The sequence below is a fragment of the Pelophylax lessonae genome (genome assembly GCF_965119305.1).
Source record: "Pelophylax lessonae genome assembly, chromosome: 3".
In the NCBI taxonomy this organism is placed as follows: Eukaryota; Metazoa; Chordata; class Amphibia; order Anura; family Ranidae; genus Pelophylax; species Pelophylax lessonae.
In genome coordinates, this window is record NC_138770.1 from 204732728 (window position 1) to 204759679 (window position 26952).

Genomic DNA, 26952 nt, shown 5'->3' on the forward strand with positions numbered 1-26952 from the left:
AAGGCCGGGTGTCATTTACTCAGGGCTGGCAAGAGGAGTAATGTCCTGCGCAACATAAGTTCTTGTATTCGCATTCTGACACTTCGTCACTAAACATGGATTCTGCTGTAACTCTTTTTGATTTATATTAACTGGGGCTGCACCAATATGCTGCTGCTTCTGTACTGTACAAAGGAAATTATTAAAGGCTCGGTGAATCTTGACCACTGTGAGACTTAGCCTTCTGTGTACTGTAAAGAGCTGTTGGATATTATCAACAACACAGACACATAATGCCGTGACAATCAGATGAACCCCTGAATCATTCCAGCATTTGGTTATGTAGACAGCTGGCCCTGATTTCCAAAAACAATCTCAGCTGATGGCTGACTCTGATAAATTAGCTGGTTTAATGTTCAATATCAAAGTTTTTCTTTTATTCTTTTCTTTTTTGTATGCAGGATATTCTGATATGTGGAAGGCATGCATTTGAACTTTTGTGATAATGTTATGTTGGGCAATGGATTGGCCTATGTTTGCAAATAAAATAAGGTGCTGTTACACAAAAAAAAAACGACTCCCATCTGATTCACTCACACACAGATAGGCACATCATCAGTCGCAACACATTGCTCATTGCTATTAAAACAGTCAATTATATATCAATATTTTGGTGACCTTGTCTATGGTGGCTATGCTCTGTTTCTGTAACAATTAGAAGATGCAAAATAATAACCCTTGCTAATTCAGTTAGTGGTTGATTTCACTACCAGCTAATTAGATGTTACAGTTCCCAAAATGTGATGCACACATTAAAGTGACTTCAAAGTAACATACGAATTGCTATAACAACTATCAGCCAATCATTATTACACAATAACGTGCAGTTAGAAGACCTATCATTTTTCACAGCAACAGGCAGGATACTTGTGTCCATTTGCACTTAGGCTGATTTACTAAATGAGTTGAGCATCCTCACTTAATAAGTTAGGATTCACTTGATTTGCCCAGCCATAGAAAAATCATTTTCCTGTTTACCTATTTCACCTATACGTGACTGGGCAGTTAAAGTGAGCAGGGATTTGCTTTTCACATGATTGGATATTTGATATAAATTTTCGCTCAATTTGTTGAGTGAAGATTCTCAGCACCTTTAGTAAATCTGCCTCAGTATATCACACCATTAAATTCTATTTTTAAACTAATATTTATAATGAGTCCTAATGCTATGATATTATAATGAGACTTGCTATAGACTTAGGTGTTGTAATTGTTGAGTTATTTTTAATAATACTACTATTATTATACAGGATTTATAAAGCACCAACAGTTTGAGCATTGCTGTACAGTATTGCTATGATTAGTTGCTAATTTCTGCTGTGGTCATTTTACAGCTCCACTATTCACAGCGGCCTACAACAAGCATGGTCAGGAGTTCTTACTTCGATAGTGGCATACCTGCTCATAGTGTGTGACTTTGAAGCCAGGGGAAGAAAGTAACAGCTAGGGAACTAACTTGTTATGAAAAAAGCTAAACTCAAATTCCTATCACAATATGCTCATTATACAGTAGGTAGGCCTAAGTAGAGGAATCCTAAACATATAGTTTGTTTAATTCACTAATGTGACATACTCATTTCCTTTAAATAGCGTGACCAATACACAATAACTGACTTAATAAAAGCTTGCTATATTTTACCATGGCATGCAAGATAACCAATCTGTACATTACCTTGGAGGTTTACATTGCAAACAACATGTAACAAACTGGATCCAGAACCGATGTTCCTGTCCTTGTGTGATTGTGGTGTTAGTAGTGTTAAAATTTGGAGAAATCTACCTTTGTGTAATGCTACTTCTAATTGGTGTACACAGATCTACAGTAATTAGGTGGGCATGAGACTTTTCCAAGAAAAGTCCATAAGGTGTGGAATTTTACCTCTTATATACTTCACTTACTGAGTAGAAAATTAAAAAAATATTATTTGCATGACCTTTCATCAGAAAAGCTTCATGAATAAAGTAAATAATATATCAAGATGGGCCCAGATTTACATCACGTTACTTTGTTGAATAGTCCCAGAGGAGAGACTTGTAACCCATCCTTGTGCAGCATCCTTGTGGAAAGCAATGGGTAAAATTTAGCTGAGATAAATCTGACTGAGAAGGAGGATTTTGTTAACAATGAGATCAAGGGCAGAAAAGTTATCTGAATCCTGCCTGGACGGATTACAAAGTCTTGCCTTTTTAAGAATAAGCGACAGCATCGGCCTGGCTGTGAAGTTTAATTAAAAGAAGTTCCAGAATTGAAGTCTGCATCCATGTCCCATAACCCCTTGTGACCTGGGCTGCAGCCCCAGGAAAGATTTTTCTGCAAAGTGTTGCAGCTCAGTGTCATAAGCCATTGGTCACATGCCTTTTTTATAATTGAATGCATCCCGGGCAGGGTAAAAATAGATGCAAGTAAGCTACAAATCCAATTTAAAAGTAAAGCATAAAACTCACAACACACAATAGAAATGTACTCAAAGTAAATATGCCGCTATACAAAGAAGCTGATTTACCTAAACATTCTACATGCCATTTAAGTTGACATTAGACTCCTCACTCCATAGTTAAATCATAACTGCTGCATTTGTTTGTCTCCACCAAAGCAATCAATTATACCAGCAACAGGAACACTGCTGATGCAAAATTGAATATTTCCTTTTTAAAATTGCCAACAGAAATACAATTCTGCTCTTACGTTTTTTACACTGGGCATAGCACTTTCTCTCTGTTTTTGTGAAATGCGTCAGCACATAATTTGTTCCTACTACCTATTTTTAATAATAATTACACATTGTCCATTATTTACTTCATGCTCAAGCAGGATCAATTATTATTATTACTATTATTATTGTTGCCACAATTTCATTATTTGTTGATTAAAACTGAATTGGGTATTTTAGGTGAATATGGGCTATGGTGCAAACTACTTATTTTTAAAAAAATTGCCCCTAATAGCAGATCTGTGAATATTATTGAACATTTTGAATTAGGTGTACAGAAACCTATACTGAGAGCAAAACTGGGCTGACAATGTGGATCCTTTTCTGAAAATGTGGTTTCCCTGACTGCCTCTGGTTTCAGTATTTTGAGTCACTGATTCAGGAAAAAAGGCCAGCACTGTCATTGTCTATATTTCCCCAGTACTGTGTTTTCCATACAGTTAGGTGAAAATTAAGGGGCTACTTTAGTTGCCATAGCTTTGGTTATGTAATGATGTGGTTTCTTCCACTATCTGTTGATGTCATTGTGGTGGTTCATTTGATGACAGATATTTATTTTCAACAAGTTTCAAGAAATTAAAAAGATGAATTTGTATTTTAACATATAAACCAACTAAATCAACATTCTATCCACATATTAATTATGTAAGTGTTATTTTATAAGTTAGGTTTTAGTCTGTGTGGTAACCATGGGGTAGTACAGCCATGTCAAGGCTCATATTGTTAATCTCCATGGAGCAGTTTCATAGAAGAGGTCAATGGATGACTTTTTAAGTGGGGAGGAGGAAGATCCCTTTGCATGGAAGTTGCTAGGACCTTAGCTGCTTCCAACCTGGAGCCCAGGTGTGCCTATGTAACTAGTTTTATTTTTAAAATAAGAACATATACATTATTTTCCTCTTTCAAGCAAGAATGTCATACCACAATTTGGTGAAGGGTCACAAACCTTAATGGATGCCACCTTTCTCTGTGTCTCTACATCTACCACTTCCTGCCTGCACCAGTGACACACTGTATTGTGTCACAGAGATCATTGACATCTATAATGATATAGATGCCAGTGCTTACTTCCTCCTTGCTGCCCTACATATTTAATGGTAAATTTAAGGTACATCCAGTGGTCAGGGAAGTGATAAGGAGTATTGATATTTGTGTTCATCACAGTGTTGTTGTATCTTTAAGGTAAGTATGTGTGTCCCGCACTGATGAGCCTATAACGCGATGAACAGGTTAAAGGCTTAAGCAATTGTTAACATTTTGGCAAAAGCCCTTGCATTGTTTGTTAGTCCTAGCATTCTCATTATGTATTTCTGCCAGACTGCAAAGTATAATGGAACAATTGGCAGTCTACAAAAGAAAAATAATATCTACAAAATGCACATACATATTTAATATCCAGTACACTTACAAAACACACAAACACACACACAGATAAAATATTACTCCCTGTTGGGCTAAGTAGTGATGTAGTGCATGCTGTAATGATTTGGGCATCCTGGAGTGATTAATAATAGCAGCGTGTATTGATGAATAAGCAGGGGCCAATTTACATCCCTAGCGTGTATTTTATAGCATAGAACAAGATCCTGAGATGCTTCTCTGTCTCCGCTGGGCTTTACTACAAAGTTCTTGTTTGTTTTGTCAGACCATGCACACAGATAGCCAAGAATCAACAAAATCTGTGTATTTTCCCATGGCTTGAAAAGAACAAAGTTGATTCATATCTTCCAACCTACCAAATTTTATTAAAGAACAAAGACCCTAAAAAAGATATAGATTAGAAAGCCAATTTTATAACAATATCTAGTATTCTGTATTACAATAAAGATATTTTTGATATCAATCATAGTCCACAACACAAGATCATCATTTTAAAACATTGTTCTGGGTTTATAACAATTTGTTGTTTTTTGTTTTTTTTTCAGCACCCTCATCGCCTCAATCTGAAGAAGGTTCTGATATTGACTCTGAACCAGACCTACCCTTGAAGAGGAAACAAAGGAGAAGCAGAACCACATTTACAGCAGAACAGCTGGAGGAACTGGAGAGAGCTTTTGAGAGAACTCACTACCCTGATATTTATACCCGAGAAGAACTGGCTCAAAGAGCGAAGCTTACTGAGGCACGAGTACAGGTACAGAAAATATCTTCTATAGTGTCACAAAAGATTCCTTATCACCTCTGTGATAATGAAAAAATCAGTACATTTTCAGGATAAGGCACTAAGGCAGATTGGCAGTAAAATGCCACTATCTCAATAATTATCCCATTGATACTCAATAACAAACCTAAAATAATGTAATTTTCAAGAACTATCACTCTTGTTGAATCATGATGACCATCACAGTCTGTCTTTAACTATGTGTAGAACGATGACTGAGGGAAAAACTATTGGAATTCTGTTCATCATAGGCATAGGTAAGTTACTTTTAGACAATAACATTTAGATGAGGTTGACTGGCTCTTTTGGATGTTTCCAGGCAGATTAGACAGTTTCATGGTTGACAACTACAAAGTCACATGGTATATATGTACGCCAATAGGAAGTATCCATCCCTAGACCTAACCAACAGGTTGTTTAGATTGTATTTTTCCCATATCTTGATTTTAGGAAGAATGTGAAAACAATGCATGCCAGAGTATGTTCATTATGTTAACAGATGTAATAAGCATTGTTGTGTTTCACTGAGCATTTATTTTTGTAAGTCAATGACCCTTACCAAGCAAATGCAGGAGCCTTTCTCCAGCTGTTGTAATGTGTCTTTAACCCTCTGACTTCACAACATTCCTTATGGCTTCCTCAGATCCCCAGAGACTCATAACCTGTCACACTATTACCATGATCTACAGCCTAACAAATTCCCCTGAACATCTAACATATGGGTCTTTAACTGAGCTCAGCATGAAGCGGCATATCGCTGTCAGTCAGGGCTCCCTTGCTGCTGAAGAGGTGCACAGTGCATCATATTACAGGAGCAGCAGTGAACCAGTTAAACTGCTATGAAGTCAGGAAGAAGATTTTAATTGAATTGTATGATGTTTTTTTAATAAAGAAATAAAGGTAGCAGCCACAGGCCAATAAAACCCAGGGCATTCAAATCTAAATATTAAAAGAATACACTGTATTGCAAGCTCTAATGAGCAGGGCCCTCTGATTCTTACTGTATTAAAATGTATTGTAGTTGTACTGTGTACCCCCAAGTTGTAAAGCGCTGCAGAAACTTTCGGCGCTATATAAATCCTGTATAATATTATTAAGGTATAGTGCATAGAATGATATTGTACTATGAATTATGGCCATGGAATATTATATCTTTTAAACATAGCATGTTAGCTCAATACCCCCTGCTTTGCGTTCTGTGGTCTCATGTCCATCTAAGAGAGGAGGTGCATTACAAGAAATGGGGCAAAAACAGCAGCTGCCACCAATAAATTACCTGTTTATTCCTTGCTTCATCTGAAAGCTTACTTTAATTTGGTTTGTATAGGCAACTATTCTACTTCTGCTTCACTGTAATTCTATTGCTAATGACCTCTATATCTTTTCTTTCACCTATAAAGAATATATCCACTCCAAATTAGTTTTCTCCAACGTGATTTACTAATCTGCTTTTCTTAGTTTTAGTTTTAAATAAAAGTGGCGCCTCTTAAATCTGTTGGGTGTACCCCTTCAAACTGGAAACATAATGGGGCTGATTTACTAAAGGAGCTAAGATTATTCACATAATAAATTGTTTGAATATTCACTTCAGTTACCCAATCAGGTGCAGATGAGATAAGTAAACAGAAACTTGCTTTTCACATGATGGTGCCATAGTGTCCATAGTTTTCACATGATTGAATAATTGAAGTGAATACTCATACGATTTATTTTCAGATGATTCTCAGCTCCTTTGGTATATCAGCCTCAATGTGATAGTACAATCTCTGTATTATTCCCTATAGAATTACCAAACACTCGGTAGTGCAATCATTTTCACTCAAACAGGTAGGCCCTTGTATTACATAGCTGTTTGTATAATCTTTAGATGACCAGTCTGCAATCAGAGATACTGAAGGTTCAATGAGCTTTAAAAACAAATATATTTGCTGTATATATATATATATACCCATCTAGAAATGTTCAGTCTGTTGTTGCTTTCTCCTTACTTTATTATTACAGCTTTCCTTTAACTCTGAAAAATGTCATACACAGACTTTGGATAATGATGTAATCCCAATAATTTTCATTGCTAAATTTCAATAATGTCTGACCATAAAATATAGTTTTATATTTCTTTCCGCTTTGTTTCTTACAACATAAATCTGAAGTTTATCTGGCAGAAGACATATGGAAGACATAACTGATATCTGATTTCTTTTCACATGAGTTTTTTTTTTTAAACTTTGTTCCTAAGTACATACTGTTGTAGACAGATTGTGGCTATAACAGGCCTGCTCTCTCCCTGTTACTGACCAGCTCTGAATTATTCCCTTTTAGGTATGGTTTAGTAATCGTCGTGCCAGGTGGAGAAAGCAAGCAGGAGCCAATCAACTAATGGCATTTAACCACCTGATCCCAGGGGCATTTCCACCTGCAGCCATGCCAGCTTTGCCAACCTACCAGTTATCGGAAACATCGTATCAGCCTACGTCAATACCGCAAGGTACATTTAGTAGCTTTCCTTTCTGTCATTCCTATCTGTTGCAGCAAATAAAATTTGTCAAGCTGTATCAAATAAAACAGATAATAATAATGATCAAACGATTCCTATGAAATTGATGATGCTGTTCATAATGACACCGTTGCGTTATTTCATACATTCTAATTTATATATAGAAGCACTATGCATTTTTATAGGGCTTTAAAAAATGTTTTAACTATTTACATTATGTAACTGTACAGGCATTATGCCTAATGTTTTTTAAAAAACACTTCCAAGGACTGCGTGGGTTGATTTAATAAAGGTAAACAGGCTGTTCATTTAGCAATGTGAATTTTTACTTTGCAAGGGAGTTTTCCCATAGCTCAGTGAATGAGGTAAAACGTTGCTGACTTCCATTATCCTATCATGTGCCAGCAAAATACCCTTATTTTTTAAAAAATATCCCTCCATGTGATTGGGTATTATTTGCAATGTGATTTGTCACAACATTCACTATGCTAAGGGAAAAATCTCATGTTCTGCTCCTTTAGAAAATCAACCCCTGTGTATCTAAAATGGCCATATAACATAAAACCATTATTATTAACAAAAACTTCTTTTTATACTGGTCATATGGTATGTGGCAAATATTACATTTTTTTGTTAATGTGTATGGCCACTCCTTCGCTGAGTAGGCCTGAACCAGGAAGAAGGTCTCATTTGCATGATACCATTCTGTGCTTGCTAGGTATAAGATGCATTGTCAAGTTTCATGATTGGGTGAAAGGAGTGCAGGGGTACAACATTTTCCGGGTAATATCTGTTCTGCAATTGCACAGGGTATAAGGAAAGTGTTAATTTAGTAAAAGTTTATATACGCGTGCAATAACTTCTTTATATGGGTTAAAAATGAATATGTTTTATTTTCAGCTGTCTCTGATCCTAGCAGCACGGTCCACAGGCCTCAGCCTCTCCCTCCGAGCAGTGTTCACCAAAGCAGCCATCCATCCAACCCTGAGAACAGCTCGGCCTACTGCCTGCCCAGCGGCCGCCATGGATTTTCTAGCTACACAGACAGCTTTGTACCCCCATCCGGGCCTTCCAACCCCATGAACCCCACCATTGGCAATGGCCTTTCACCTCAGGTCAGTGGACTGTTTTCATTCTTTTAACTGCATGCCAGAACCAAACAGGCTGAGCACCTGAGGCAAGAAAGGAAGAAATTGCCAAATTCGAACCATAAAGAGCTCTTTATGTGAGCCACATGATTTTGTTTTGCAAATTTCCTTCCCCTTTTTCCTCCTCCACCCCCGCACTGACTACTTCAAACGCCAAGGCTGATAGGCTGTCTTTCAAGTGTTTTTCTTTCCCACAAATAATATAGACCTTTTTAGAAACATGACAGTAGCCATGAGGCAAACAGTTTGAATTAGCCGTATGGCACAAATTGCAACATGAAAAATAACAAATGTGAAAAAAACGTTATGTGTTTACAACACAGCGTGAAAGCAATTTCAGTTTTAACTTCTATAGTGACCTTCTCAGCTTCTATGAGTTACTGTTTGTTTCTAATTTATTAATTAGGGAACAGAGCAGTGTGGGAAGTACAGTCATTGCACGTCACATACATTAATCAAGTGTGCCCAAATTTACTAAGAGTTTCTTAATATAGTCACTAATGTGGCAGGCTATGACAATTCTATTTGATGCAAAAGGAATTATTTTCTGAACAATAAAGTAGGTGTTTATTGCATGACAAGTCCAGTTCCAGCCAAGTCCAGACAATCAGTGCTGACATGGGACTGTAACCAGATTATTCAGATTTGGCATTGTTTGTGTATGGCCAGCATGGTTTATTGATTGATGGACAATTTTAGGGAAGAATCCTACTACTGCATGCCAGAAGTCTGAATAAATTAGGATAAGGTACTGTAGCTTGTGCTAAGCTATGCAACAAACGTGAATACAATGTCAAATGAATGATGTTCTGATAATGTAAGCTGTATTTTTAGGGAAAATATTTGTGAATGTTCCTGGATGCTTTTTATTAAAGGCACTTGGCTTTTATACTTAGTGGTCTGTTAAAACACATTCAAATTTACAATTTACAAACCAGAGGAATATTTATGCCTTGGAACTATATGAGCAATAATTAGGCTGTTAATTTTCATTCAGAAGAGTTGGGTTGTTGTATCTGGGAATTGCACTGAAATAAATTGACTTGGTAATTGAGTGTCAAAAGGTTGGTTGAATTTACTACGGTCCACATCTGCCTGAGGTTGGCTTGACATTGTTAATGTGTGTCTAAACACAGGGTTTTTTATTATATCAGAGGGACTAATATTCAGGTGTCTAATAGTTTCACTGAACGGCGTGCAATCTATAATTAAAATCAGGCCTCTTTGTGGGGCTAAGTGGGGGCAGCTTCACAGCTATGAATCCTCCCCGAACACTTCTTCCTCTCGGCAGTGAGAGGAAACAGAAGGATATTGAGAATGACATAAATGAAAAGTGAAAAGACAATTATACCCAATTACACACTCATCAGGCTGGTTCTAGCACTGAGAGGGCATCTTAATAGGCAGAAAATGAGATTTTAATGGCACAAAGGGGAGCAAAAATAACGACTTATATCTCTTCCCTCTAGTCTACGTGAGGTTAGAGTCTTGAGACGGCTGCAGCAGCTCTCTGCTAGACAGTGATAAATCTGTGAAAATATAAAGTTCAAAGACTCTGGAGTTAAAAGGTTGCATAGTAAAATGCAATGGAATAAACATTACTGCCTACAGGCAAAAAACTCATAAAACCTTCCTTTTTCTAACAGTAAGTGTAATTAAGTTTCCGCTTTTTCTATTGGGTATTTGCAGAAAGCCCAAACTTTCCAGCCTTTAAGACACAGTAGGAGTGAATGGCCTTAAGACTGCACAGCCTGATTGCCTGATGCTGAGGAATGACATAAAACAAGGCTATAGAAATCAAGGGTCAGCTACTAATTATTCGGATTGGTCGGATGCATTTATGGTTCTGTAAAAATTTCTTTAGAAATAACCAAATATATTTATTATTATAACATATTTATCCTTTGATACTTAAAGGTCCAATAAGCCTAAACTAAATACTGGCTTATGCCAAACATACATGACAAATCTGAACGTAATTTATAAATTTACAAATTATTTTTCAAGGCGTCGAGCACGGTTTAGAACACATTATAACTAGTCAAATTAAAGCTACATGTAGGCTGAGAGATATTTTAGTACCAATGGATGATTTCATATTAGTAATTCTTTTAAAGGTCACTATGGCCAGCCTTTCATCAATCATTCAGGGTAATGGTAAATATAATACAAAAAATGGGCAGTTTTGGGACTTTAGATGAGAAACCGGTGAGCACTGCTAAGCGTCTCCATCCATATACATAACAAAATTGAAAAGCAAGGGGGATTATAGAAGGTGTGTGGGAACCAGCCGGTCCCTAGTTTGATATACTTATCCACCAGTCTGCTAATAAACCAAATATACCTGTCTAACAAATTGGGTTAAAAACAGGGGTTTAGTTAACAATTTGTTAGACAGGTATATTTGGTTTATTAGCAGACTGGTGGATAAGTATATCAAACTAGGGACTGGCTGGTTCCCACACACCTTCTATAATCACCCTTGCTTTTCAATTATAGTAAATATAATATGATCCAAGGATATCTGCATGTCTATGGACAACAGCAGATGGAATCGGACATACACAACCAACTGATCTCAGTTGCAGAAAATCATGGTGATTATCATTGCCTCCTCTTAGAATAAACAGGTGTCAAAACTAGAACATGCAAACATTAGATATGTGTATGTGTATGTGATCTATCTATCTATCTATCTATCTATCTATCTATCTATCTATCTATCTATCTATCTATCTATCTATCTATCTATCTATCTATCTATCTATCTATCTATCTATCTATCTATCTATCTATCTATCTATCTATCTATCTATCTATCTATCTATCTATCCGTCTATCCATATGCATACAGTATAAGTTTGCCATTCAAATTTTTGGGGTGGAAAAACATTCACTTTGTATCCACTAGACATTTAAGGTGTGTGCTATAGACCAGAGCCAACATGGGTATTAAAACAGAATATCAGTATAAATACCTAAATTCCTATACCTAAATACCTAAGATGATTTCGTTATAAAAGGGACACACTGAAAAGTTTTAACTGTTCAAATTGCCTCTGTTGATTTCCACAACAGTATTCTCACACGAGTTTTAACACACTTTCAAAGGAAAGATTATGTTGTTTTTTTTTATTCTAATTTTTTAAATATGTCTGACAGGCAGGGATTGGGAAAGCTCATATTTTCACAATGAAATAAAATGAAACCACCTGCAAGGGCCATTAAATTGATGTAGCGTTCCCTCTGGTTTACTCATCAGCATCTGGGATGTTTAGTAGGCTGTGAAGTTTGAAGGATTGGGAAGTTCTGAGTGTGTCACTCGATTTCTGCATATATAAACAAGAAAAGTATGCACACTGGAGCAAGCACAGCATTGATAACAACTAGCTTGACATGAGAACACTGAACTTTACCATTTGTGTTTTTATTACAATTTTTCTAAGTCACTATTTAAAAACCCGAAAAATGCTTAAACTGGACTTTTGTAAAAATTGCAGTCACTACCATCAAATTACTGACATTAAAATTACCACCCCGCTGCTGTCCTGCAAATGGTATGTTTGTAATTATTTATTTGGATCTCTCTGATCAGCATATTGCAGATCACACAATGCTGGAATCCAAGCAATCATGGTTTACGCATGAATTTAGTTGTGGTAACTGGACAAATGTGTGCATGTACAGTATTAAAACAAACAGAATTAAAACAGTATTAAAACAAATGCAAAATTTTACAATTTCCCTTTTTAACTAATAATTATTTGACCTTTTTAAAAAACGGATTACCATTGCAGATAGTGTTTTCATTGATCTGGCATAGTTAACATCTAACCGATATTGATAATGTCATTAGTGACAATGTCAGAGTGAACAATTACCGTAATATTCTCTCATAGAGGTGGTACCTTTTTATGCTTTATGTACACTACAGCTCCTAAACTTGAGTTTAGGAACTTTTGCCATTTTTTGTTTTGCCAAAGCTCCAAAACTCAATTTCATAAAAGCAAAAGTGTCTTTGGGCAGAGTTTAGGAGCTGCTGCAGTTTGGTGAAATTTAACCTCCCTCAACCTCCCTCTCTGTGGAAGAATTGTATTCAGGAAAGGAACCTTTTAACCGCCGGCTGTAGAAAAATCACAGCAGGATTTTGCCACGTTTTGTGGTTTCCACAGCCACGGTAAATGTATGCAGGAAGTCCATAAAGCCTTAATCTGGTCACATAACTTAGACTGTTGGACATACAGGCCAAGGGTCACCTTTAGAGCTCTGTATAATATCTGGAGAAAAACCTTTTTTATCTTATTCAAAATGTTATTTTCTTAGCAGATAATATTGGGCAGCTACAAAAGACCTACATTTTCCAAGTTTCATATTCATTATAAAAAAAATAACATTAATGTATTTTTAGTGCCCTAACCGTCTGTAATCCACTTGAGTTTAGACTGGAAAGGAATGGGGCAACACAATAAGCCATACTTAAGTTAGGCGCACAGTGAATTTGTAAATCTAACAAAATGAGAAAAAAAAAAATTGGAGAAGAGAGCACTCAGATGACCTCAGCAGTGAGCTTCTGTCTCTTCATTATCCAATCATGGTCTTTACCATACATATTTTCTTTGACTGCAATGGAAACAAGTAAATGATTTTGACCTTGTGTAGTATCTGGCAGGGGTGTCTGGATTAAAAATTTGGCTGAGCAAATTAAATTTTTTTGGACAGTTAAAGGAAGTTCAGACATGTACATCAATTGAACTATTTAGCTGTTTGCGTTTCTTGCCTATGATTGGTTAGAAAAGACAGACGATCCAGTGATATGCATTTACATCAGTCATAAACATAGCTATGTAGGACCTTGTAAATATGCATAGAACATAATAGCCATGTCAATTCTTGCTCTAGTAATGGGGCTAGGAAAACACCATCTGCTGAAAACTGTCCTACAATATATTCTTCTGTGGATCACATTCATATAATATCTGTACCTACCATTACAACTCTGTCCTACATGGTTAAAACACCACTCGATTTTTAGGATCAGGATCAGTGTACATAGTGTGGTAGTGCACAGAACCCGATCATGAAGTCTCTTATTGGTTAGCAAAAACCTGATATCTGTTTAGACTTCACACATCATCATTCTTTTTTACCTGCTTGTATAAATACAAGCCTGGAACGGTCCAATTACTGATCGGTTTATAGGTACAAATTGTTCACTTAGCAAAAGTAAATGTTCACTGAGCTTAGTAAATAAGCTAAATGAACAGTATCTATTTTAGTTAATCAGCCCCAATGTATAAACAAAAGAAGAACTATAATAGACATGAAGATGGAACTGCCCTCATACGTGGTGTGCTTGTAGAAGTATTTTACAATAAGTGGTCTTTGTTGGAGAAATCCCATGAAGACATAAGCCTTATTAAACCCACATGATGGAGATGTTCATATAAAAGTATGGGGGATAGAATCTGCCATAGTTTGATTCATGCCTGTGTGAACATGGCTAAGGAATTCACAGCCATTCCACTCAACAGTAATAGCGCAGAGCAGGTGGCACCATTTTTCTTAGAACTGCGAGATCTGGTCCCCATCTGTTTCACATTACAATAGAGCAATGCTCTGGACATCTTCAGGACAGCATGTCCAGCTTCCTGTGGTGAAAGCTTCCGTAAATTACACGCTACACATGTGTTAGGGTCAATATGAACTGAACACATCAAGTAAACGTTAACTCTTTTTAGTAGGGAAAATATTTTTACAGGGAAATGTCACTGTTAAGAACACTGCAAAGTATAGTACCCCAAAGAAACAAATTAATATTAATATTTCAGGTTTCTGACCTCAGAAGATTGAAGTGTGATTGTTTACTTTGGCCTACTACACTTTGCTGTGTACACTTCTCTTATTAAAGTGGAACTACACTACATCAGATCACCCTAAACCAAAAGCATTAGTTAATTCATTTTTATTATTAAAAGCAAACTCATCCATCCATCCATGTCTCCATACTTTATTTTGTTGATAAATCACTTTAACAAACACACCCTAGCATTTCTGGTTGTGGCCATCTTAAGTAAGGGCAGTTGATTCATGTAGTGTTTACTTCCTGGAATCTATCTTCCCTGAGCTGGTATGTAGACAGGAGGTTGTGCTTAGCTGTGAAAACCCCTACTTTTTTCCTAAAGACTTCTGGGATGTATGGTATCAATTGCCTAGGCCTGGAAACCTCTGGTGACCAGGACGTAACTGAAGAAATGTAAAAAAAAAAGCTAAAAACAAGTCAACGTGATATGCATTCCTATCTACTTGCTAAGCCCTATAAGGATTAAAAATAGTCATTGTTGATTGAGAGAGTAATATTCTGTGTTAAATAGGTCTATATTGCTCCTTGTTTACTGCACTTCACCCCTTTCTAAATCTGACCCCAAAGGGGACCTAAAAAGAAATATTTAGAATCTCTGTTGTCCTTAGCAACCAATTATATTCAGCTATAATCCCCCTACCCTAAAGTATGTTTTTTAAAGAGTATGTCTATCAAAATCATGTATTTCAGTTTGTGGAAGGCAATAGCAACCTGAATGACCTTTTATCTTAGCCCTTCAGAACACTAGCTGAAAGTTCTCAATTTTTTAATTTCCTGTTCTTCCCATTTTCCAGGAGGGATTTACTTTACCAAACTGAACTTATAGTTTGGAGAATGCAGCAAGCAAATGAGGAAAAAAATATTTCAGTTGGAGAGAGGAGAGGAAAAAAAAAATAGTTGGTGGATTGTACCAAAAATCAGTTGTAGGGTGACAGAGAATGGAGGAAGCCATGGAAGATTAGGATGCACAAGCCTGGGTTTGGAATAGTTCATAGTGTGCTATAGATCCTTATTACATTATGGAAGTCCTCAGGAAAACATATCCATTACAGTGCCCAACCTGGTTACGGATACTGTCAATCCAAAGCTTAACAGATATCTTTCAAGTGTGTGAGAGCATTTCACAGAGGTTTGCCTCTACAAACCCTGATGTTCAGTCTTTCACATTGGAAACAAGAGCCTGTCTGGAACAGGAAACAAAGTTAACTAAATACTCACTAGTTTAGTATGGCGGATTAAACCAAGGTGACCGTGCCCTTCCCTTAGTTTTTCATTCAGGTGAAAAGGTCAAGATGCTCAGAAAAAAAAAAGAAAGAATACAGAGGTCATCTAGCCTCAGGCTTCTAAGCAGACATAAACTGAGAAATAAAATTACAATAGATGCTAATTCAATACAGGTTAGCTTTGCAAAGGCATTACATTACAATTAATGCAGTGATGTCACATACATAGAATGACAACCTCTAACCTTCTGAAAAATTATTCTAGGCTTTTTTATTTATGACATGTTAGTTATGTAATATTTAGAATGGCTGAATGCTACTCAGCACACTTGAGTCAGTGTAAAGTCAGTGCAATGTTCTTTTTCCCAGAGAAAATCTAGCATCAAGTTATACAAGAAAAATATGCCATGGCTGGTACCTTATTCTGCAAAAGGGTATTACCTAAAGAGAGCAGTAAAAACCTAATTATTATTCTGTGGTAGATATTTTATTTTAAAAAAATAAATTACTGAATTATCTTTTACATTTTATTAACCCTATTGTGAATGTCCGACAATGCATTAATAATATGTTATCTGACATCAAAACAATCACTCAACATTAACACTGGAGGCGTTATAAATAATGTACAGCAAATTAAAATTAAGTAAATGGTGAAATCAAGTAATAATGCCACACTAATATTACCCAGCATACCTTTTAGTGATTTGTTTGTCAGCTAGAAATGAGTATTGGAGTTAAGCCTTGATAGGATTTGTGTATATATTATACAGGCAAGTAATCCCAGTCGTCAAACTGTAAAGTGTACCATTGACATACATTTTTTTTTCATCTTTTAGGTAATGGGTCTTCTGACTAACCATGGTGGAGTGCCTCATCAGCCACAAACTGACTATGCCTTATCTCCACTAACTGGGGGTCTTGAGCCCTCCACTGCTGTATCAGCAAGTTGTAGCCAGAGACTAGAGCACATGAAGAGTTTGGATAGTTTATCAACATCTCAATCATACTGTCCGCCAACCTACAGCACATCAGGATATAGTATGGAGCCTGTAACGGGATATCAGTATGGCCAATATGGACAGAGTGAGTATACCTAATATATTATTGGTAGTACACTATATGGTCAAAAGTATGTGGACAACCTTCCAAATTACTGAGTTAAGCTGTTTCCAATGAAACAATGGTGTTTCAAGTTACTATTGTATCATACAAAAACATTTTTGGATAATTGTGGGCTTCCAACCTTGTGGCAACAATTTGAAGATGGGCCCTTTCTTTACACAAAGCAAGCTCCATAAATTTCGTTTGGCAAAACTCAAGTGGCTTGCAAAGAGCCCTGAACACAACCTTACTAAACACCCAGTGGCGGAACTACCAGGGTTGCAGCAGTTGCACTTGCAACTTGGCCCTGGAGTTCCACTACTGTGGGGGGGGGGGGGCACCATTCTGTCACTGCGAGGGGAGGGGGTGGTCACTGTGAGAGGAGGGGGCCACCCCTGCCAGCCCGATCTGTCAGTGGATCAGAGCCTGTACTGACAGTCCCTCCTACCTCGCATGGATAAGAGACAGCCGCTCTTCTCTTCCCGCCCCTCTCCTGTGTGCACCGCGGGAAGTGTGAAGCCTAGCATTTGAATGATCACATTCAGCTGCTGAGCTTCACCCTTCCCGCTGTGCAAACAGGAGAGGGGTGGGATGAGAAGGAGCAGATTGGCTGTCTTCTATCTGTGTGAGGTAGGAGGGACTGTCAGTGCAGGCTCTGAGTCTGAGCTGTATGAAAGAGACACTCTCAGCTCAGAGTACTGCTGATGGGCACTGATAGGCAGCATTGATGAGTACTGATAAGTGCCACTGATAGGCAGCATTAATGGGCACTGATAGGCGGCATTAATGAGCACTAAGTGGCACTAATAGGCGGCATTAATTAGCACTGATAAGTGGCACTGATGGGCAGCAGTGATAGGCAATACTGATGAGCACTGATAGGTGGCACTGATAGGCAGCATAGATGAGCACCGATAGGCGGCATTGATGAGCACTGATAGGTGGCTCTGATAGGCAGCATTGATAAGCACTGATTGGCGTCATTGATGAGCACTGATAGATGGCATTAATGAGCACTGATAGGTGGCACTGATAGGTAGCATTGATGAGCACTGATAGGTGGCAATGATGAGCACTGATAGGCGGCACTGATAGGCAGCATTGATGAGCATTGATCAGTGGCATTGATGAGCACTGATAGGTGGCATTGATGAGCACTGATAGATGGCACTGATAGGCAGCATTTATGAACACTGATAGGCAGCACTGATGGGCATTTATGAGCACTGAGGGGCGGCACTAATAAGCGGCACTGATAAACACTGATAGGTGGCACTGATAGGCAGCACTGATGGGCACTAATAGGCAGCATTGATGAGCATTAATAGGCAGCACCGATGGGCATTGATGAGCACTGATAGGCAGCACTGATAGGTGGTATTGATGAGCACTGATTGGTGGTACTGATAGGCGGCACTGATAGGCAGCATTCATGAGTACTGATAGGCAGCACTAATGAGCACCGATAGGCAGCATTGATGAGCACTGATAGGCGTCATTCATGAGCACTAATAGGTAGCACTGATAGGCAGCACTGATAGGGCTGCACTGATAATCAAGAAACTGATGATCAGAGCCCTGATTATCAGTGTAAACAATGTACTGACAGTCTTGCTGGTTAACCGCTCTCCTTTCCTCACACAGACACAGTGTGGGAAGAAAGAAGTGCTGATAACTGTTCTGATTGTGAGCCAGATCTTCAAATTCAACTTGGGTACCTGACCTCAAAAATGCTGTTTTGGATGAAAGGGCACAAATCTCAACATACACTCCAAAATTATGTAGAAAGCCTTCCCAGGATGTAACCTATTATAGTTGCCAGGAGGGGGAAGGTAGACAACACCATATTAACTACCTTGATTTTGAAATGGGATGTCATATTGGTGTGATGGTCAGGTGTCCCTATACATATAGTGTATATGCAATGGTTTACTATAGGTAAACATATTTTTCAGAAACTGAAAGTTAATAGTCATCTACAGCATTGCACATGAAAAGTTGTAGATTGTCTCCAAAGCTTGAACTTAACTTTTAACTATTTCAACTCAGGCAGCAGGCACTGTTCACATGCAGTGAGCTGACTTTTTATCAGATAAAGCACAAAACAAGAAACATTGTGGCTTCCTACAGAAGGCCGATGACGCCCTTTTTTCACTGAGTCTCTTTTGTCTCCGGTGCTCGTTGATTGTTCTCTGAAAAACATCTGTTGCATAATTATTTGCTTAAGTGATGTCAAGGACATCTTGAGGTGATTACGTGCCGAGACATGAGACCTGACCGCCATTAGGTAAAACAGAAGGTTTTGCCCGACATGCAATAACCACGGGCATGCCCTGTATTAAAAACAGATGTCTTTAATCAAGTCAGTTCAAGAGTCATTAACGGATATGATCACAGATTCTGAGGGGTTTGTCAGAATTGTCCCCGGAATAAAAATATTAGCCCGATTCTTTGATATACCAGTATTACATATGACAATGTCAAGCTATGGTTTAGGTTGGCTTGTGAACGAAACTGTTTTGATATCATCTAAGCATCTCTTTATTCCACAGGTGCCTTTCATTATTTGAAACCAGACATCGCATAGGACGACTGTTCCTCTGATGGTGTTATCTCCAGAAGTTTAGACCGGATGGATACTCTCATCAATTTGTAGCCTAAACTGGAGCTTAACTACAAAATAAACAAATAGACAATTACCGCTTCTCTAAAAGTGAAGTGCAAGATAGGAAATGCCACAATCCAGATTGCGGTTCAGAGCAAAATTGGATAGCTTGTGTGTCTGCTGAAAGGGCTCATCTGATCTTACAAAATGAGTATCCGTACCTTGGGTAGAAGTCACCAACTGTTTACGAATCCACACAACTCTGGCTAACAAGTTTCACCTTTTTATCAAGTCCCAGGCGAACTACTCAGCACAGTACACCATCATAGAATACAAACCACCCAATGCCAAAAATACTGATGATGACAAAGTTTGTGGAGCAAGTTGGGAGGAATTCTTTTTAACTTTCTACGCTGTTTAATAGCACAGTGATGGGTTAGGGTAAGAAGACTTTTATGTTGCAAATGACCACACAAATGGGCACAGAACAGGAAAAAACATAAAACTCTGTGCCACATGGTGCCCAGGCATGAAGAACTGTTGTCATTGTGCGGATTGAATTGACTGTGTGGTTAACATTCCATTTTTTCATGTAATTATTATGGGGTGGATTTAGCCACTTAAAAATTTATGCTTGATCTAAATAGAAAAAAGTTTATAAAGACTTAACTAGAATTAACACCCTACATCTAAGAACTCTGAGATGCATTTTGGAGTGAAAAATTTAAAAAACAAACAAACAATAGGATGATCCAGCACCAAATTTGGACTAAATGATATCAATTACCTGGCTGTTAATCAACGTGCAATACCATACCTCACTTCAATTTCCCTCTCAATGAATTTGTATTTTCCTGCAGCTAAATTTCATTTAAGAAAACCTTTCTGGACTTCGTTTGACACTTTTCTAGATGAAAAGACCACTTAAGCACAATGAAAGGACATTCCACCATTTTGTCTGTATTTTCTTTACCTATACTGAATGTATACCCAGTTTTGGATTGATGGCTGTTGTTGAACCCTAATCCAACAAAGAATGCCAGTAGTTCAACAGTATTTGCCAAGCCACAGGTTGATTCAGAGTAAAAAAAAATAATAATTTTGAAGCTATGTCAAGTGCTTAAGACAATTTTTACATAGGCCGCCAAATAATTTACAGAACCAGGGATTTTTGTGTTACATTTCTGGCTAATCACATAAGATATAGGGAATAGCTTAACAACTTTAGCCAAACAGTGCTGATGTGTAAATCTTGGAGGAAAGAACATGAGAATGTCTCCCATAGTAACCAATCAGATTCAAACTTCAATCTTGTTCATTAAAAACAATGATTTCTGAATCTGATTGGTTACAAAAACACCACAATTGTTTTTCCTTTGCTCCATTTTTATGCATTAGTCCTTCCATTTTATTACAGAGGAGTACTTAATTTTATTATGCTGTATCTCCAAAAGTCAGCAATATAAACGACTGCTCATGCTATGTAGGCGATGGGCATGCTTAAATCAAACAACATGTAGGATCAAATGGAGATGCCTGTGAACCACTTTTATTGCTAGATGGGTATGCAATAAAAAGAATTAGCGGATTTTCTTGTAGCCAAAGTGAAAAGCTTTTGGCAGGGGGTTGAAGAGTTACAGTTTTATTTATTTCTTTGTTCTTTTTGTCAGGTAAAGCGAGGTAGAGCGCAAAATACATTCCTTCAAGAATGATGGGTAATGATTTAGGGGTTTAGGTAGGATAGACTTAGCGCTGAGATTACACTTTCGTCTTAGAGGTGATGGAAGAAGTCAAATTTTATCTGTGTTGTAGCTGGTATTACCGGCAACAGATGCTGCAATAAATATGTTTCATGTAAAAAAAAGTGCAGTAAATATTTACTATTTATAATAAACTGTTATAAAGAATAGTGGTCCAGTGTGTGTTTTCACTTTACTTTATGATGCTTGAGTGGATTACCAACAGGTGCAATCCCTGCAAAAACAGCCCTCATATTCTTGGCATTGGATCAGAAAAGAGAAATATTACAAATAATAGGAGTAGTAGGGATTTGTTTTAGTGTAACCTTTTTTTGTAAATAGTGACTTTACATCCGATAATGTCTTGCAATGTGTATCTGGGAACAAAAACACAAAGAAAGGGCGCACCAGCCTAGCGCATTATCCTCAATAAGGTCTTTATTATTCTTAAAATAAAAGATGTCTACTCACAAACGGGTGATGTAAACCAGCATAACAGATTCAAACAGCGAAGTTCATCGTTACAGAGTCCACAATTTCAGTATGTGTTGTTGGCTAATGCGTTTCGAGCCTACGCCTCTTCCTCAGAGCCTCTGAGGAAGAGGTGTAGCCTCGAAACACGTTAGCTGTTTTACATCACCCGTTTGTGAGTAGACATCTTTTATTTTAAGAATAATAAAGACCTTTTTGAGGATAATGCGCTAGACTGGAGCGCCCTTTCTTTGTGTTTTTGTTTGCAGTGTTATGTTGACCACCCCGGTCGTAGAGGGCAGCAAGGTCTAGCCATTGGAGATGCCAAGTATAAGAGTCCCGTGACAGGAGTAGCCTGGGAGCCCTGTTTCTGAGCGCAGGAGTAAGGTGCTAAGCACCACAAATTTCTTTTGAAATGTGTATCAGGGGCCTGTTCTTACACAATAAAAGTCTGAACACAAGTAACATAAATAGAAAAGGTAATAATATTTGGTGAAAATACAGTATGTAAGCTTGCAATCCATACCAAGGGTTCTCCTCCTGTGTAATAAATTTAGTACTTCCATGTATTCAAAGCATGTTGGAGAACAGCAGGGCTCATCCAGTCTTTATGTCCTTTCACATCACCAAACTGACACGTTAAAAATGGCTACACATTTTTTAATTGCACTTTTCTCACCACTGTGTTGTTTTATTGTGCAGGGAGATGTAAACATGATACAAGCAATATTTTGCATACATGTAGAAAACATTTTGGGGTTGATTTACTAAAACTGGAGAGTGCAAAATCTAGTGCAGCTGTGCATAGTAACCAATCAGCTTCTAACTTCAGCTTGTTTAACAACTTAAGGACCGCCCGCCACAGATTTACTGCAGCAGGCTGCCCCTCCTGCACGAAGCGATGTAGCTCTACGTCGGTCGTGCGACTGCAGCTAGGGGTGAGCATGCGCTGCTGGCGGCGCGCTCACGTCCCCACTCGGCTGGCGGCTCTAAATGCCTCCGGGCACCCGCGATCGTTCCCCGCTGAGAGAAGAATGGTCAGCTGTTGTAAACACAGCTGACCGTTGTTTTCTCTGGAATGATCTCAGAGCCCCTGTGATCCTTCTATATAGGATCACAGGTATCTGTGATCATTTCAAAAGCCCAACCCCCAAACAGTTAGAAACATTCCCCTAGGCTTACATTTAACCCCTTAATCACCCACGGTATTAACCCCCTCCCTGTCAGTGTCATTATTACAGTAACAGTGCATATTTTTAGCACTGATTACTGTAGTAATGTCACTGGTCCCCCCAAAAGTGTAAAAAATGGCAGTCAGGGTCCGGTTAGTCTGCCTCAATGTCGCAGCCCAGCTTAAAATCGCAGATCGCCGCCATTACTAGTAGAAAAAAAAAAACAATAAAACTGACATTAATCTTTCCCGTAGGTAGTAGACGCTATAACTTTTGTGCAAACCAATCAAAATACACTTATTGCGATTTTTTTTTACCAAAATGATGTAGCAGACAACAAATTGGCCTAAAATGTTAAAAAATTTAGATTTTTACATTTTTTTTGGGAATGTTATATAGCAGAAAGTGAAAAATATTGTTTTTTTTTCAGAATTGTCGCTCTTTTTTTGTTTATAGCGCAAAAAAAAAAAAAAAAATCGCAGAGGTGATCAAATACCACCAAAGAAAGCTCTATTTGTAGGAAAAAAAGGACATCAATTTTATTAGGGTACAGCGTCGCATGACAGCGAAATTGTCCGTTAAAATAACGCAGTGCCAAATCACAAAAAATGGCCTGGTCATTAAGGGGGCATATCCTTCCGGTCCAGAAGTGGTTAATTAAGCTTTGACAAACAAACCTGGAAGCTGATTGGTTTCTATGCAGAGTTTCACCAGCTCTCCAGTTTTAGTAAATCAGCCCCTATGTGTCATCATTTTAAAGATGTCTTTTTCTGGTCCTGGCTGTGCAGGTCAATTTTGGCCTGCAGTTTTCAAATCATATATGTAAAGTATGGGGTAGCCATAACAATTTTACCTCTGCTGTTTAATAATTGAATCGGGAATTGAATTGCGAATTGAATTGCGGGAATTGAATTGCGATTACAGGTGACCTAACAGGGTCATTACTAGAAACAAGTAAATCAATTTACCCAAACCAGAATTCAGCCTGGATTGCAACCACACACTCAGTGACCTTTGTCAGACTTCCAATACTGCCTTGCATGCCCTCCATCTTCTCTGCGCTTGCCCACCCTTTACCACAGCCAGTCATATGTGGTATGTGTCATTAGAAACAGATTTGATACTAGAACATTGCAGAAACATAGTGGTCACCGTTTTTGAGGCCGCTAGTGTTGAACACTTGTTCACTCTGCATCATTTACGATCTTACTATATTGTCACTTCATTATCATTTATTACAGTCAAAGTATATTGTATGGCCTTATCTTTTATTAAAGTAAGTTTATTGTATGGCCTTATCATTTATTACAGTAAGTATATTGTATGGCCTTACCTTTTATTACAGTGAGTTTATTGTATGGCCTTATCATTTATTACAGTAAGTATATTATATGGCCTTATCTTTTATTACAGTGAGTTTATTGTATGGCCTTATCTTTTATTACAGTAAGTATATTGTATGGCCCTATCTTTTATTAGGCCTCATGCACACTAGACAGTACTCCCACAAAAACGTATGACTCAAAAACGCTGATAAACACAGAATAGCCCTGTTCTTCAGCGTTTTTCAGCTTTTATCAGCTTTTATCAGAGTTAGAGCATGTTTGGAGTTGAAAAACTCCTCTTAAAACCCACTAGTTGTGGGTTTTTTTTTCCATTCAGAAAACGCCCCTGCCAAAAACTGTTGATACCAGCCTACGTGTGCATGGAAACAGAGGATAACATGGTGAAGAGTTTATTGGCTGCAGAAAAAAATGTCTGAAACCAAAAACAGCATCTGTAAAAATATCCAGTGTGCTTATAGTCAAAGTATATTGTATGACCTGTTGTAGATACATTGGCTAACTGCCAATTAGCTGTCAATAACTGCTCAATCAATGTGCTGTAAATTCAAAGAGCACACTCGTTCACACGGATAGCCAAGCAGGGTGGTAGGGAGTAAGACTGGAAATTCTAAGAACACATATTGGAGTTTGAAGACTGGTTTCCTGTGTGCATTTTACAGCCCATGCAGTGGTTTGGCCATTTTAAATCCCTGCCCTTCTCCCTCTATTTTTGTGCAGTGCTTTTGAGATGGATCAGAGCAATGCTCTGTGCCTGTGCTTACCAATCAGAATCTCTCTGATCCATCCAGGAAGCGCTGCACAGAATAGAGGGAGAAGAGCAAGGATTTCAATTCCTGGGACCGCTACATGGGCTGCAGGGATCACTGACAGCTAAAAACAGCAGAGGCCAGGGGAGTGGGGTTGGGTAGGGGGTTTAGTATCAGTTAACCTTTTCATTTGTTCTTCACTTAAAGCGAAGTTCTGGCCCTCGGTGGCTAACAAGATTTCTTGCCTGGTATGTTCTTATCTCTCATTTGAATTCATGAAGCAGCTTTATTCATGTTTTTAACATTACAGAAAAAGAGCAGTTGAATGCAACTAATACCTGGTACACACTATTATTTTTCTCTATTCAACCCGACGGGCTGAACGAAAAAAAAAAGTGTCAGCTCCGGTCAGAGTCGCTATACTAACTATGCCAAGTTAGTATAGCGATCTCCTCAACTGAGCTATTGTGTTCTGACAAACGGCCGGCTTCTGTCGGACAGCCTGACACACACATGGGCCGAATGTCGACTGGTTTTATTTTAAATTGGCAAATGTCTCCCGACATTCGGACCGTGTGTACCTGGCTTAACTACCACTGTAGTGGAGTCAAGTGTCCATTTTGTCACCATGTTAAGATGCAGGCACAAGCCCTTTTACCTTCATTTCCCACAACTCAGACATGCCCAGGTGTTTAAATTCATTAATACAAGAGTATTCTAATTCCAGTGGTGTGGCTCGTTGTCCTTGGGTCTTTGATCCCTCCAGCTGTTCACCTGTGTTACCAGAACTACCATGAATTCAACACATTTTTTCAAAATGTGACTCTTCATCTGACTGCAGATCGCTTTTAAGACTTAATGCTATGTGAGCATCTTCTCTATTATTTTTCTAATCTTCTACTGAAAGACAAGGAGATTCAGGACATTGGAAGACAAGAGAAGAGTAAAAAGAGGGTGGATTTAGCTAAAATGCTAGTTTTGGCCAACTTAGCGATAAGAGGTGAAAATCATATGGTGAGTTTGACCTATGGTGAATAATTCATAAAATTAGTGGAAGACTCAAAGAAGTAGTTGAAAAAATTTTGAAGTGTGTTTTCACTTTTTCAGCCAAATGTCTCCATTAACAAATATTTAACCACTTGCCTACTGTGCACTTAAACCCCCTTCCCATCCAGACCAATTTTTAGCTTTCAGCGCTCTCACACTTTGAATGACAATTGCGCGGTCATGCTACACTGTACCCATATGACATTTTTATCATTTTTTTTCACACAAATAGAGCTTTCTTTTGGTGGTATTTAATCACCTCTGGGTTTTTAATTTTTTACAAAAAAAAAGAAAAAAGACAGAAAATTTTGAAAAAAAAAAAAGTTTTTCTTATTTTCTGCGAGTAAATTTTGAAAATAAATACATTTTTCTCCTTCACTGATGTGCGTTGATGAGGCGGCACTGATGGGCACTGATAGGCTGCACTGATGGGCACTGATGAGGTGGCACTTATGGGCACTGATGAGGTGGCACTTATGGGCACTGATGAGAAGGTACTAATATGCCGCACTGATGAGCACTGATAGGCGGCACTGATGAGCACTGATAGGCGGCACTGATGAGCACTGATAGGTGGCACTGCTGGGCACTGAGAGGTGGCACTGCTGGGCACTGAGAGGTGGCACTGAGAGGTGGCACTGCTGGGCACTGAGAGGCGGCACTGACGGGCGGCACTGATGGGCACTGATAGGCGGCACTGATGGGCACTGGCGGATGTCACTGATGGACACTGACGGGTGGCACTGATGAGCACTGATGGGCGGCACTGATGAGCACTGTTGGGCAGCACCATCAGTGACCACACTCAGTGCCCATAGTGCTGCCAGCCAGTGCTCATCAGTGCCTAGATGAGCAGACACTGATGGGCACTGACTGGCAGTACTATGGGCACTGATTGTGGGCACTGATGGTGGGCACTTTGTGTATGTTTTTTACCTTGTGTAATCAGGGCACTGGTGATCAGTGCCCTGATTACATTCTTCTGTGTCCCCGGTGGCTGATCGGCTCTCCTCCTTCCTCACACTGCAGTCTCCGTGTGAGGAAGGAGCGCTGGCGATGAGAGATGATCTCATATGTTTACATATG

General features: G+C 38.4%; 1 protein-coding gene across 5 annotated transcripts in view; it reads left to right on the forward strand.

Annotated features, from left to right (window-relative positions):
* Window positions 1–21201, forward strand: part of PAX3 (paired box 3) — a 79926-nt gene extending 58725 nt beyond the window's left edge. For all 5 annotated transcript variants that reach the window (XM_082252025.1, XM_082252028.1, XM_082252026.1 and 2 more), the window contains exons 5-9: window positions 4676–4884; window positions 7231–7396; window positions 8306–8520; window positions 16476–16722; window positions 19293–21201. In XM_082252025.1, coding sequence (XP_082108151.1) covers window positions 4676–4884; window positions 7231–7396; window positions 8306–8520; window positions 16476–16722; window positions 19293–19327 — 872 coding nt within the window. In that variant the 3' untranslated portion in view covers window positions 19328–21201. The remainder of the gene's footprint in view (window positions 1–4675; window positions 4885–7230; window positions 7397–8305; window positions 8521–16475; window positions 16723–19292) is intronic.
* Window positions 21202–26952: the final 5751 nt, after the last annotated feature.